This window comes from Zingiber officinale, chromosome 3A, assembly GCF_018446385.1.
Source record: "Zingiber officinale cultivar Zhangliang chromosome 3A, Zo_v1.1, whole genome shotgun sequence".
Classification (NCBI taxonomy): domain Eukaryota; kingdom Viridiplantae; phylum Streptophyta; class Magnoliopsida; order Zingiberales; family Zingiberaceae; genus Zingiber; species Zingiber officinale.
The window spans coordinates 19,435,019-19,450,006 of NC_055990.1; the positions used below are offsets into that span (position 1 = coordinate 19,435,019).

Genomic DNA, 14,988 nt, shown 5'->3' on the forward strand with positions numbered 1-14,988 from the left:
AGGAACCCAATACCTATTAGAGCTCATTGGGTTCACTAAATATTCACTAGGGATAACTTCCCTAGCAACCCTCCTAATGACCCTCTTAGGCTTTAAAGCCTTGGTCATTTGGGACTCATCAAGATCAACTCTAGGGGTGACTCCCCTTGTGACCTTGGTGATGGTCTTCCTAGCCCTAGATTTTGTTCCATAATCGAATGGAACATTATGATAAGTGGGCTTGACCACTTGGGACTTAGGTTTGTGACCCAAACCTTTCTTGTCCTTGGACATTGGTTTTTGACCCTTAAACCCTAGAGATGACTTCTCCAAGTTCTTAAGAGCCTTTTCCAAAGTATCAAGTCTTGACCTCAAGACTTGATTCTCCTTCTCTAATACCTCAAGTTTTAATTTGTCATTATTTTTTGAGGCATTCCTAGGCATGTGTCTAGTTGATTTGGGGTTTCTACCTAGGTTTTCCTTAACCTTAGAAGTGTTAATCCTAGGGTTAGCATTCCTAGTAGTATCCCTATCTAGGTTGACATGTTTAGCACCTAAGCACATGTATTGATTTCTAGTGTTAACATGCTTATCATTATTGACTAATGCAATAAAATTACTAGCATGTATCCTACTAGAATTGCACGAATGAGCCTTAAAAGATACCTTAGGGTTTGCCTTAGCTCCCCCTATCGATGTGCATCCCTTGTCCTTGTGAGGTTTCCTCCCCTTCGGACATTGGCTCCTATAGTGTCCCCGTTGCTTGCATTGAAAGCACACCACGTGCTTCTTGCCTTTGTGTGTTGGGACTCCGGCTTCCTTGACCTTTGGTGCCGGTGGAGTCTTCCTAACCTTCTTTGGACATTTGCTCTTGTAATGTCCATGTTTCCTACACTCAAAACACATTATGTGTAATTTGCTTGAAATCACAGTGTTTGAGTTACCTAGGGTTGTGGATGGAGATGAGCTTTCTTCTTCAACCCTTCCGGAGGTGGGAACTTCTTCTTCTTGCTCCGAACTTGAACAAGAGGAACTCTCCTCCTCTTCTTCCTTGGATGTTGAGTAGCCCTCAACTCCCAATTCGCTCCCTCCATGATGTGAGCTACTTGGCTCACTAGGCTCCTCTTCATGGCTTGAAGTGGAGCTCTCCTCATGGTACTTGGCCAAGTTATCCCACAACTCCTTGGCATTGTTGTATTTACCTATCTTACACAAAACATTAGTAGGTAATGAAAATTCAATTGTTTTAGTTACCTCATTGTTGATCGTGGATTGGTGGACTTGTTCCTTCGTCCACTTGTTCTTCTCTAGAGGCTCTCCTTCTTTATCCATTGGAGGAGTAAACCCTTCTTGTACACAAAACCAGTTCCACATATTAGTCCTAAGAAAATACATCATCCTTACCTTCCAATATGCGAAGTTGTCGTTGTAGAAGGGTGGAATGGTGATGTCTTCTCCGAATTGATCCATCTCTAGCTTGTGCTCCCACGGGTGTGAATCCGTCGAAGAGCGGCCTCGCTCTGATACCACTTGTTAGGATCCTTCGTACGGAGGCTAGAGAGGGGGGTGTGAATAGCCGACCCCAAATCGTCGTTTCTTTCTACAAAACGTGTTAGCGCAGCGGAAAATACAAAGAAACGAAAGAGAAGAAAACCAAACCTTAACACAAGGATGTAACGAGGTTCGGAGATTAGGGCTCCTACTCCTCGGCGTGTCCGTAAGGTGGATGAGTCCAGTCAATCCGTCGGTGGATGAGTCCCCGGAGAACCGACTAATACAATATACTCCTTGTGGGTGGAGAAACCTCGCCACAAACGTTTGCAACAGCAAACAAAGAGTACAAGAACAGTAAGAAAAGCAATACAATATGAATACAATAGCACTCTACCAATTGCTTGCTTTCTTGTCGACTGGAGGTGAAGCAGCAACTTCACAACCCAAACACAGCAGCTGGTCGACGACTGGAAGCTCACGCAAAGCTTCGAAGGCGAGCTCAATCAAAGCTCATTGAGCGTAAGCTTCAGCAGAGAGGAACAAGTTCTAGAAGAAAGAAGAAGTTCAAAGCAGCAACCCTTTATACCGCCAAGAAGACAAAGAAACTAGCTGCTACGCGAACGGATAGATGGACCGATCAGCCAAGCCCGACGGTTCGCCGACGGCGTGGGGACCGATCAAACAGGCCGATCGGTCCCCGCATCGATCGAAGGCTTCACGCAGAGTTGCCCAACTCTCGTGGAATTTGATCGGTCCCCGGACCGATCCACATCCCCTGATCGGTCCCGGACCGATCAGAATACCGATCGGTCCCCGCCGATCAGATTACACACAGAAGGGTGGACAGATCGGTCCGTAGACCAATCATCAGTCGGATCTCGCTAGGCGATCCGAGCTTGGTTTTGCCCAACCCAAGTCCTAAGTCTCCCAAACCAACATCCGGTCAACCTTACCCGTTGGTACATCATGCTTAGCATCCGCCACTTGACCTGCTAAGACTACTCACCAAGTGTCCGGTCAACCTTTCGACCCACTGGACTTTTCTTCTCGTGTCAAGTATCCGGTCACTCCCTCGACCTACTTGACCTTCTCAACACCGATGTCCGATCATCCTCGATCCATCTGGATTTTCCTCGCCCGGCTTCACTCACCGTGACTTTCACCTAGCTTCACTCACTAGGATTTTCACACCAAACATCCCGCTTAGGACTTTCTCACCGGCTTCACTCACTAGGACTTTCCAACCGCCTAACATCCCAGCTAGGACTTTCCCACCGCCTCGCTTCACTCACCAGACTTTCCACACCGCCTAACATCCCAGATTAGGACTTTCACCGCCTGGCTTCACTCACCAGACTTTCCAACCGCCTAACATCCCGCTTAGGACTTTCCCAGCCCGACTTCACTCACTGGGACTTTCCACACTACCTAACATCCCGTTAGGACTTTCCCCGTGCCAAGTCTCCATACTTGGACTTTCCGCGTGCCAAGCTACCTGCTTGGACTTTTCCCCGTGCCAAGTCTCCGTACTTGGACTTTTCCAGTGCCAAGTCTCCATACTTGGACTTTTCGCGAATCAGGTCACCCAGGTCAACCTTGACCTAAGGTTGCACCTACAATCTCCCAAACACCTATTCTTGTCAAACATCAAGAATACAACTCTCTTCTCGTCAAACATCGACATGCAACTCAACTAGGTCAACCTTGACCTAAGGTTGCACCGACAATCTTCCCAAGTCAAACATCAAAATACAACTCGAGTCAAGTCACCTCGAGTCGGGTCAACCAGGTCAACCTTGACCTAAGGTTGCACCAACAGCAGCTAGCGAGAAGGACGACACGGGAAGGGAGCCGACGGGCTCGGTGCGTCCAAAGGACGAGAAAGCTACGGAAGAGTACAACGGTGGATGAGAAGAACGTGTGTGGCGTTCGAGGGACGAGAAGCCGAGTCAGAAGCCTACTCGAGGAGAAGGCCGGAAATTGGGTCGGGTGAGCCCTATTTCGGTTGACCACAATCACCCATGTATTCAGAGCCTCGGAAGAAGAAAACAAATCAAAAGGAGCTGGAAAAGCTAGCTAGAGGAGCCTTCAACGAAGTGCTGAAGGCGCCTGCACTGACTGCAGGCTTGGAGGCGCCTTCATTGCCTTGAAGGCGCCCTCAACCTTGTCCAGGGCACCCTCAAGGCCATTGGAGGTGCCTCCGACCTGACCAAAGTGCCCGTTTGTAATTGGATAGAGCTTTATCTGGTCAAACCCCTTGGAGGCGATCAACCCCTTTGGAGGCGCCCTCAAGACTCGAGATAGAATTTCTAAGAGCTATATAAAGGTCCCTGAAGCTAGGAAATTAATCAATCAGTTCTATATCAACTTCTTAGCAACTATTTGAGCTTCTAGTGTGTAAAAGGCTTCTCCGCCTTTAGAGAATGAGACTTTTCTAGTGTGCTCTTTTCAACCGCCTTGGATTAGCAACCTTCTTGGTTGTAACCAAGTCAAAACGCTGAGTCTACTTTTCTTTTCAGTTATTTCGTTTTAATTTTTATTGTTGCTATTATTTTTAAGTTGAAATTTTGAGGAGGGTATTGTTTTTAATTTTACAAGCAATTCGCCCCTCCTCTCTTGCCGGCCCCGCTGCACCAACAAGTGGTATCAGAGCCAGACCGCCTCATAAAAATTGATCACCGACTGAAGCACAAAGATCAAGACGATGGCCAGAATAAGCATTCATCGCCCGAAATTCAACGGAGATTTCATGACATGGAAATGCCGAATGGAGATATTCTTTAAGACTGAATTTGATATACTTCTAATCATGAAATATGGTTTTTCAGCTCCCAAAGACAAAGAAGAATACAACTTGACGAAGAAGGAGCAAGCCGATTTCGTGGCCAACGGAAATGTTGAGTTCCATCTGCTTAGCGTTCTGCCGCCCCAGGAGGTAAGTCGGATCGGAAGCTACGACTCTGCCAAAGACCTCTAGGAAAAATTCCTGGAGCTCCATGAAGGCACCTCAGAAGCGAAACTAGCAAGGTGTGACATCCTCCGGACTCAACTGACAAATCTCCGGATAAACAACGACGAAAAGGTAGTGCAACTCCAAGCAAGGATAAAGGAGCTGATAACTCAACTGACTAATCTCGGAGAATTGGTAACGAATCGAGATTCTATCCAGTATGTGCTCAACGTCTTCCCAAGAACTCCAAAGTGGGCGTTCTTAGTAGATGCTTATTACATCTCTAAGGACTTTGAGGTAAGTACTTTAGAAAACTTATTTTCTACTTTCGAACTTCACGAGTCTCGAATTGCAGAGTCGAAACAAATAGAGAAGACAAACCTCAACATTTCCCTACAAGTCGAGATGGGCAATCCCGACTCCGAAGCGTCGATCGATGAAACTGAAGCGGCACTATTCGTAAGGAAGTTAAATAAATTTATTAAAACTAACAAATTTAGATCGCAGTCGAGGAAACATCAACGCAACAAAAAGATGGTCCGATACTACAACTGCAACAAGGAAGAACACATCAAGGATGACTGCCCAAAGGTGAAGAAAAAGAACAACGAAAAGGTAAAGTACAAAAGACCGATGTCCTCGAAGCGCAAGAGTCTGAAGGCTATTTGGGATGAATCATCATCCTCGAAATCAGAAGTCGAAGCATTCTCAAGAGTAGCACTGATGGACAACCATCAAATCTTTGAAGAAACCAGCTCGGATATGAGCATAGATGAAGGGGGAGGATCATCAGAAGAAGAAAGCTGCGATGAAGGGGAGCATCAGAAATAAAGATAAGTCAGAAACGTAAACTAACTCCCTAGCAGTCTTTTCAATTCATCAAAATGCTCACTAAAGATTTAGTTAAATTAAAAAAGGAAAATAATGAGTTAAAGTTAAATTTAGCAAAAACATGTCCTCTAGAAATGTACGATAATTTAAAGTTAGAAAATGAAAAATTAAAAATTGAAATTGAAAAATTGAAAAATGATCATGCATGCTTAAATAAATTTTCAAAATCAAAACTTAGAGTTTATGGAAAATTAAATTAGTATATTAGAAAACATCAGGGACAACTTAGAGAAGTTCATAAAAGTTATATACCCCCTAAGTTGTTAATTAATCCAGTAGGAAGGAACCTATACTGGGTTCCAAAACCCTTTTTAGATTAATTCTTTTTAAAAATTAGCGCTTTTAGCGAGAAAAATTAAACAGTTAATTACTTTTGAGGCTTTGTCTAAGTGGTTGTTGCTCCAATAATCAAGAAGGCCTAATGTCTCGCCATGACCTGGAAGTCAAAATATTAAAATAAAATGTTTAATTAACTTTCTGGTAAAAACATTAAAATTAAAATTAAATAATACTTTAAAAACATTTTTTTTGTTGTTTCAAAAATATTTTCATACTTAGAATTTTTTTCATAAAATTTTTTTCATTTATAAAAACTCTCAAAAATATTTTTACCAAAGGTAAAAATTTTCTCTGAAATTAGAATTTTTTCTTTACTCAGAAAATTCATAATTTGACTTAGAAATTTTTTTCTTAATCACAAAAATTTCTCAACGATAATTTTGAAAATTTTTACTTAATAATAATTACCCCATGTTTTTTGATGTGATCAAAGGGGGAGAGATAGGACAAATTTAGGAGGAGTTTTAGGGAGTTAATATTTTTTTTAACATTTTTTAGTGTTGCAAATTCTATTATTGCAATCTTGATGCTTAAACTGTTAGTTTAGTAATTTCTTCAAATTACTGTTTGTTTATTTTTTTTCCTAACTTGAACTTGGGTTGATGTACATCAAAAAGAGGGAGATTGTTAAATCCCGTGGTTGTTTAATTTGATGTGATCAACCAAGTTGAGTTAAGTCCTGCTTGTTATTTGATCCCTGTGTCTAAGTGTGCAGGAGCTTAGGAGCGCAGGAAGACGCAGCTAGCGAGAAGGACGACACGGGAAGGGAGCTGACGGGCTCAATGTGTCTGAAGGACGAGAAAGCTGCGGAAGAGTATGTAGGATCAAAAAGAATTTAGATATCTCCACAATTGCATGATATTGTCCACTTTAGGCCTAAGCCCTCATGGTTTTGCTCTTGGGCTCTCCTCAAAAAGCTTCATGCCAAATGGAGATATCTTTCTCTTATACACCCATGATATTTCCCATGTGTTTTCAATGTGGGACTATGTTTGTAACCTTGCAACCCCAACAATCCCCCCCTCAAACAAAGGATCACAGACTTCCCATGTCTGATCCTCGACCCACCAGGTCTTCCTGCCCCTCGGTCCACCCGACCTACTAGGACTTCCTGCCTGGTGTATGGTCCTCTTGATCCGAACAAAGGAACCCCCACTTTCTTTGTTCGAAGTCAATATTGTACCCACATGACTCAATCAGATCATAGCTCTTGTGCACAGTCGGCGGTTAAACCTTCTGGTAGTCCGGGCTCTGATACCAATTGTTAGGATCGAAAAGAATTTAGATATATCATAATTGTATGATATTGTCCACTTTGGACTTAAGCCCTCATGATTTTGCTCTTGGGCTCTCCCCAAAATATCTCATGCCAAATGGAGATATCTTTCTCTTATACACCCATGATCTTTCCCATGTGTTTTCAATGTGGGACTATGTTTGCAACCTGGCAACCCCAACAGAGTACACCGGTGGACGAGAAGAACATGCGCGGCGTTTGAGAGACGAGAAGCCGGGTCGGAAGCCTGCTCGAGGAGAAGACCGGAAATTGAGTTCGGGTGAGCCCTATTTCGGTTAGCCGCAATCACCCATGCATTCGGAGCCTCGGAAGAAGAAAACAAGTCAAAAGGAACTTGAAAAGCTAGCTGGAGGTGCCTTCAACGAAGTGCTGAAGGCGCCTGCGCTGACTGCAGGCTTGGAGGCGCCTTCATTGCCTTGAAGGCGCCCTCAACCTTGTCCAGGGTACCCTCAAGGTCATTGGAGGCACCTCCGACCTGGCCAAAGTGGTTGTTTGTAATCGGATAGAGTTTTATCCGGTCAAAGCCCTTAGAGGCTCCCTCAACCCCTTTGGAAGTGCCCTCCAGACTCGAGATAGAGTTTCCAGGAGCTATATAAAGGCCTCTGGAGCTAGGAAATTAATCAATCAATTCTGTATCAACTTCCTAGCGACTATTTGAGCTTCTAGTGTGTAAAAGACTTCTCCGTCTTCGGAAAAGGAGACTTTTCTAGTGCGCTCTTTTTAACTGCCTTTGATTAACAACCTTCTTGGTTGTAACCAAGTCAAAACGCTGAGTCTACTTTTCTTTTCAATTATTTCGTTTAATTTTTATTGTTGCTATTATCTTTAAGTTGAAAGTTTGAGGAGGGTATTTTTTTTAATTTTACAGGTAATTCACCCCTCCCCTCTTGTCGGCTCCGCTGCACCAACACACTCGACCCTGAACGGGGGAAATAGATACTCTGATAAGCTAGTCTGAGACTAGTGAAAACCACTCGACCCCAAACGGGGGATATAGATGCTCTGATAAGCTGATCCGAGACCAATGAAGACCACTCGACCCCTAACGGGGGAGATAGATGCTCTGATAAGCTGTCGGTGAAGACATGGGTTTAAGGCCGTCGCTCGACCGTCGGTGGAGACCTATGTTTAACGTCGCCACTCGACGGTCTTCACAGGGGTTTATAGTCACCGCTCGACTCTGGAGTTTAACGTCGTCGCTCGACGATCTTCACAGGGGTTTATAATCATCGCTCGACTCTGGGGTTTATAGTCGCCGCTCTACTCTGGGGTTTATAGTCGCCGCTTGACTCTGGGATTTATAGTTGTCGCTCGACTTTGGGGTTTATAGTCGCCGCTAAACTCTGGAGTTTATAGTCGTCGCTCGACTTCTAGCGCCTGTGGTTCTAATATAATATAATCCCGGTCGATCGGCGCAGGAGTCTTCGCAAATACAATCCCGACCGATCGGCACGGGAGTCTTCGCAAATACAATCCCGGTTGATCGGCGCAGGAGTCTTCGCAAATACAATCCCGGCCGATCGGTGCGGGAGTATTCATAAATATAATCTCGCCCGATCGACGCGGGAGTTTTCGCAAATACAATCCCGGCCGATCGGCGCGGGAGTCTTCGTAGATACAATCCCGGCCGATTGGCGCGAGAGCCTTCGCAAATACAATCTCGGTTGATCGGCGCGAGAGTCTTCGCAAATGTAATCCCGGCCAATCGACGCAGGAGGCTTCACAGATATAATCCCGGCTGATCGGCGCGGGAGTCTTCGTAAATACAATCCCAGTCGATCGGCGCGGGAGTCTTCGCAAATATAATCCCGGCTGATCGGTGCGGGAGTCTTCGGCAATGAGCCTGTGGCTCTAGTATGATAGAAACCCGGTCGATCGACATGGGAGTCCTTGCTCGGAAAACTATGATAGATTCTATGACCAAAAGAGAATATAACGGAAAAACTGACCTGCCGATCAGTAGAGGATCTGACTCAACTTCTCAACTCCCGAATACCCATGGAGTGAGGAGAATATGATATACTCATCGAAACCTATCAAGATCATGAATATCACCGCATTTTCTGGCGTCGCCCATCTTCACTTTCCAGATCAGGTGCATTCCCACAGACGACGCCAAATATGATCCTGTCGGAAATCTGGGAAGACGAAACTGCCGGAACGATGTGTCTAGAATGTTGACCGTATCTCCATGACCCGAATGGCGAGTTGTCTTTTGTGTTGACCAAGTCGTTCGATGTCCTCTGGTCAACACTACCTGCAGCCAGCGACCGGGTCACCCTGGTCTTTAGTACCCCGATGTTCGAGGCGGGTCCCACGAATATATAAGCAGCTGAATATGATAAAACAACTAAATAAATACATGACGAGTACAGTGACGTACCCTGCCCCCGGGGGGCACCCTCGGATGAGTCAGTGAGCTGGTCGCAGCGCTGATTGAGTCGTTGCGGCCCGGACGAGTAGATGGGTGGGAGCCAACTGAGGAGCCGGATCTAGGGCGACAACATGAAATCCGGTGCAGCATGGATCCAAGAGGCGACATATCGGCTGAAATATGATGACTCTTGAGCCGGAGTAATACAGCGGCTCGCAGGGCGAGATATGATGACGACACGAAGGTTGGAACATGATATCAGCACACAGACTCATATATAACATACAACTCAGAATCTAGCACAAGGGTCGGATGTCAAACAGTGACAATGACCCGAAGGCCGAAACACAACCCCACACAAAGCTGGACTAAGGATGAGATCAACGTGTGGAATACAGCTGCGCGAATTGCTGACAGGTGGCCCGAAGGCTAGCAAGCTGTAGCCGCCAAAGAGCAGCTATCGGCGTATCGATGAACCCAGCGACCGGAGTGTGCGCTGCCAGCGCACAGAGTGGGAAGGCGGCGACATCCTTCGGCATCCGAAGGTCTGTCTAGTAGTGGGATGATGGCTGAAGCTGGGTTGCGAGAGAGAGAGGGGAGAAAACATGTGATGACGTTCTCGCGTGAATCTGTGTGGCATCAATGGTGTGAGGAGTCGAAAGCGATTCCGGCGGGAGTGGCTATGGTGCCTGGCGGGAGTGGCTACGGTTCTTGGCGACTATGGCTGCGATACCTGACGACTGCCGACAAGCAAGGCTGCACCGCGCATAGAGCGGGAGAAGGCAATGGTTGTTGCTGGTGCCAACGGTGTCCAGAAGGGGTGCGCGTGTTGAGGAAAAAAGGGGTAGGACTAGGCAACATCCATGCGGAGAGGAAGGCGAGGAGGCTGCTCGCGATGGCAGCAGCACGGAGAAGGGGAAGATCAGCGGCTGTGGGCCTCGACCAGCAAAGGGGAGAGGGAGAGAAGAGGCGCCAAGGGAGATGACGGGCATCAGTGCAGAGAGGCAGAAGGGAAGGAGCTACTCACGAGGCGGTCATCGCTAGCAACCCTCCTTCAGTAGTGACCATGAGGGGAGAAGTTCTTTCCCCATGGCGGCGGCGGAAAAACCACTAGAGAGCTTGCTGATGAACAGTGTCATCCTTAAAACCAAAATCCTCCAAATAGGAAATGACGAAAATGCCCTTTCCTCTTATCTCATCACCGTATCATGTATTAAACTGCTAATATATGTTTTTTCTTAAAAAAAAAATCCTGATAGAAACTTGAATACAATGTTCGCCCTATTATTTGCACATCGGGATGTCTCTTTGCCTTTCAGACACTAAATGCAAGAGAAGTAGAAGTAGATGGAGATTGTCTTGACAAACCTCCTGATGACATAACTATTTCCTGAAGCATATACATCTTCATCCCTGATTCTTTTGGCGGATTCAAGTCTCTTGCATTTTCGCTTGAAGTTTGCATTGCCGAACAACAGAAACTTGAAGAGACTAGACTACACGCAAAATGCTGTGAGAAACTGCAAAGCTCTGTCCAAAGTTAAAGAATCATATGCAATAATATGTATGATACAAGTAAGGTTTCATATGAACCAACCTGATTCCTCAACACTACTCATCTTCTCGAGAAGCTTTACCAGAGCTTTTATCAGGATGTTTTGTTCGGTAGAATTGTGCCATAACCCATAACATGAAGATTTGTAGTTATTCTTAATGTCGATGTGCCCCACGACTATTTCTTGCTGATGACAGACATTAATGGAAATTGGAGGTAAAATGAAGATTTGAAGAGTCTAAGAGCCTTTTTAGGACAGCTACCGAAGTTTAGGGGGAGAAACAAAATTGTTAGCTGAGAAATACATGCTGCTAGACTCTGTTAACTCCATTAAAGCATTCTACTAAACTAGTAACATAATTGATTCGAACATGAGAGCTTATCTTTCTAGTACCTCAATGGTGCATCCTTCATAAACCTTCATGATGAAAAAATGATTGGAGTCAAGAAACCTTCGGTCAGCTAGCAGGAACAAATGGTAAGAATTCTCCAACTGATGTGCCAAAATCAATAGCAACAGATATGTGATTCTCAACCTATCTTTGTTATGTCGGAGCATAAGTAATGTTTTCTCAGGAACAACAACTTGTACAACAAGACAAATGTATCTTTTCTGAAGGAATTCTTTTATTAGGACAAGGATAAACTTCATTTTACCACATCAATGTGCACTCTACAATGATCTAGCAGCATGCTGGGATTTCGCCATCTCCTTCAAGACAGCACCAACAATGGCAGCCTGCTCAAGACATTCAGCCTTGTTCAATGCATCTAGGAGAGCCATACAAGTCTTGGCATTAATTTTACATCCCCTTATTCGAGTTTCTTCAAAAACCTTGTAAGCATCCATCGGTCTATTGGCATTGCTCATCCCTTCTATGAGAGCATTGAAGCTAACTGAGTCGGGAATACCACCGTTAGCCTTGAACTTCTCAAAGAGTTTACTAGCCTCTGATATGTTCCCTAATTTCGACAATCCCGATATCATGGTTGTGTAGGTGACCACATTAGGAACCAGACCATTTTTCTGCATTTCTTGCCAGAATACAAAAGCCTTGTTGTACTTCTGCACTCGACAGCAACCGTTTATAAGAATGGTGTAAGTATAGGTGTTGGGAGTGCACTTCATTTCTTTCATCGACTGAAAACAAACAAGTGCTTCATTTATCTCCTGCGCCTTCACTAGAGCATGCATTAGACAATTCCATGTGTACACGTTAGGCGTTAGACCTTTCTGCATCATCTCTTCCATAATCAGATAAGCTTCGTCGATCCTCCCTAGTTTACCGAAACCATCTATTAAACTACTGTAAACAACAACATTCAACACTATGCCAAGCGATTTTGCTTCTTCAAATAGCATGTAAGCCTCATCAAGCCTATCAATCTTTGCAAGACCATCTATCACCGTCCCATATGTAACCACGGTGGGAGGATGGCCCTGGGCCTTCATCTCTTCCAGGAGCTGGTAAGCTTTATCTACTTTACCTGCCTTGCAGAAACCATCGATGACAACATTATATGCACGTCTGTCTAGCACACAACCTTGATCTTTCATGGCGTAAAACAACTTGTATGTTTCACGTGCATGACCAGCTTTCGTGAGACCATGAATCAATGCAGAATAGCTATAAGTATCAGGGGATAATCCACAATCTCTGATGTGCTCAAATATGGCACGGCCCTTTTCAACTTCGCCTGCCTTGAAGGTGCAATCCATGTAAGTATTTAGAAGAGTCAAGTCAGGGGGACACCTTCGGCTACTCATCTCCTTGTAGATCTTATGGCCATCTTCTTTTCTGCCATGCCTGAAGAAGTTTCTAATCAGAGATGTGTACACAACACAATTGGGTGTGTGTCCCGCGTCCAACATCCTCTCAAACAACCTATAAGCTTCATCAACCTTACCCATCTTGCCTAAACCATCAATAAGCGAACCATATGTCACAGCATCAGGGGTGCAGCCCTTCAGACTAATTCCTTCAAATATCTTGCAGGCCTCATCAAGCTTCCCTGACTTGCACAATCTGTCTATCATTATATTCACAGTCAGTACATTAGGAAACAAGCCAGCAGTCTCCATATCATCTCTGATTTTATACGTCGCTTCAACTTTCCCGAGCGAGCAAAGCATATCGATCATTATGTTGTAAGTTGAGACGTTGGGTTTTGCATCTTTCTTCATCTCTTCAAAAACATTCAGAGCCTCATCAAATTTCCCTTTTTTACCTAGGCAAGTGAGAATTGAATTATAAGCAACGACACTTGGAATGCATCCTTTCTCTCTTAGCTGGTCTAGCAACTTGAAAGCATCATCAAACATTCCAGCAGAACCGTAGCCCATGATCATTGTATTGTAAGCATAAGCACATGGAATTTTTCTTTCTTGCTCCATTTCCTCAAAGAGCACCACAGCTTCACTAAGCCTACCTGCTTTCAATAGAACCCTAATCATGCTAGTATAAGACACGTCATCCGGTTTGAAGCCCTGTGTTTTGAGCTCATGAAAAAACTTCCATGCCATGTCAACTTTTCCTACTTTGCCAAAGCAGTCGATGCAGACATTATACAGCACGAGATCCGCTTCGAGTGAGTTGCTCTTCGTCTCATCCAGCAAGGAGAGAGCTGCATCGAGCTTCCCTCCTCTGGCAAACACACGAATCAATGTCGTAAACAGTTGAATGTTAACTTCATACCCAATCTCCTGCATTTGCTGGAACATGGTAAGAGCAGACTCAGGTTCACCAGAATCTGCAAGCACGCCTATCAGTGTTGTATAAGCTGAAAACGCAGGACGGAATTTAAACTTCCGCAACAAATGCATCACATCAACAGCTTGTTTCAATTTCCTGGATTTGATAAAGCTGGTGACCAACTCAATGCAGACAAGGTTCCATATACCATGCCCAAGAACACTCATTTCCTCCAAAATCTTTTCTAAACAATCATATCTCCTACTAGTGGCCATGATCATGATTAGGGAGTTATATGCCTCGGAAGCATGTGGCTCGCCGGTAGTGTTTTCCACCCACCGAAAATAATTTAATCCCAAGTTCAAATCTTTCTGCTGCTTTAACACGCCGTAGATGAATTCTGCATTGGGCTTTCCGTGGATCTCAGAAAGGACTCTCTCTGTATCGGGTCCCCAAGGACCTCCATTCAGAATGCGGCAAACTTGATCAACAGAAACTCCCTTTTGTTCCTCACCACCCCCGACTTGATGGTTTCCAGTTGAGAATCTTCGATTGCAAGAGATAGCTAACCTCGAATTCTGGAGAAAGTTCCCATTTTTTCGGCGAAATACCCGATTCCCAGCCCATGCAGAATGACACCGAGGTGGAGCCACAGGCAGAGTCGTCGTGCAAGCCACCGACGACGACGTTTCCTCGTCAGAGCGCATGGGTTTGAAGAGCCCGTCGCTGCTTCGAATCCCACGGGAGCATCGCGCTGCCGCCCGAGCTCCCGTCGTGGCCATGAAGGGTGGATTCCCGGTGAAGCCTCGCAACTGGAAGTCAGGAAAAACGGACCGAAATCAAACGCGGACGAACCACACAAACCCTAAGGCCCCTTTCCGTTTTATACGATTTGATGGAAGTACGCCAAAAACACCCTCTGTTTTTCTATTATTCACCAAACAACCTCTGTCTTCCTCAACCTACCGAGTACCAATTTTCCTCTCCACCTCACCATCGACTCTTTGCTATCCGCAACAAGATCCCTCCTTTCTCCGTCTTCCTTGCCGATCTCCACCTTCGCCATAACCGCCGAGAGCTTATTCAGGAGATCTCTCGCATCTCGCATAGTCTTTCCATTTCAAGCTCTCCAGACCTTCTCCGGCCTCTTCGGGACGCCTCCGATCTAAGGATCAATCAGAAGCACAATTTTCTGCACCAGACCAGTATGGCGAGGGTCGATGCGAGACGGTAGACCTCGCTAGGGTAGAGGAAGAGAAGGAGCATTCCAGAAGAAGAAGCGAGAGGAGTAAAACGGCCGAGAGAGGGAGTCGTGGTAGACAGCGGGCAGAGCTACCATTGCGATGGAGTTCATTTTTTAGTCCCACCTCGTTTGCTTTTGCTATGCTTCTCACATAAAGTTCTATAAATAGCTTC

At 45.2% G+C, this 14,988-nt stretch overlaps 1 protein-coding gene across 6 annotated transcripts; it reads right to left on the reverse strand.

Moving 5' to 3' along the window:
• Positions 1-10,432: 10,432 nt before the first annotated feature.
• LOC122051255 (pentatricopeptide repeat-containing protein At3g06920-like) lies at positions 10,433-14,935 on the reverse strand. 6 transcript variants are annotated; one of them, XM_042612276.1, is made up of 3 exons: positions 11,274-14,935; positions 10,922-11,066; positions 10,434-10,815 (listed from the first exon to the last, which is right to left on the reverse strand). In XM_042612276.1, exon 1 carries the CDS (start codon positions 14,352-14,354, stop codon positions 11,553-11,555), a length of 2,802 nt encoding a protein of 933 aa, XP_042468210.1. In that variant the 5' UTR covers positions 14,355-14,935; the 3' UTR covers positions 10,434-10,815; positions 10,922-11,066; positions 11,274-11,552. The 6 variants fall into 6 exon arrangements, with proteins under 6 accessions (XP_042468206.1, XP_042468205.1, XP_042468209.1 ...); XM_042612272.1 differs by having other exon boundaries at positions 10,433-11,066; XM_042612271.1 differs by having other exon boundaries at positions 10,433-10,815; positions 10,922-14,935.
• Positions 14,936-14,988: the final 53 nt, after the last annotated feature.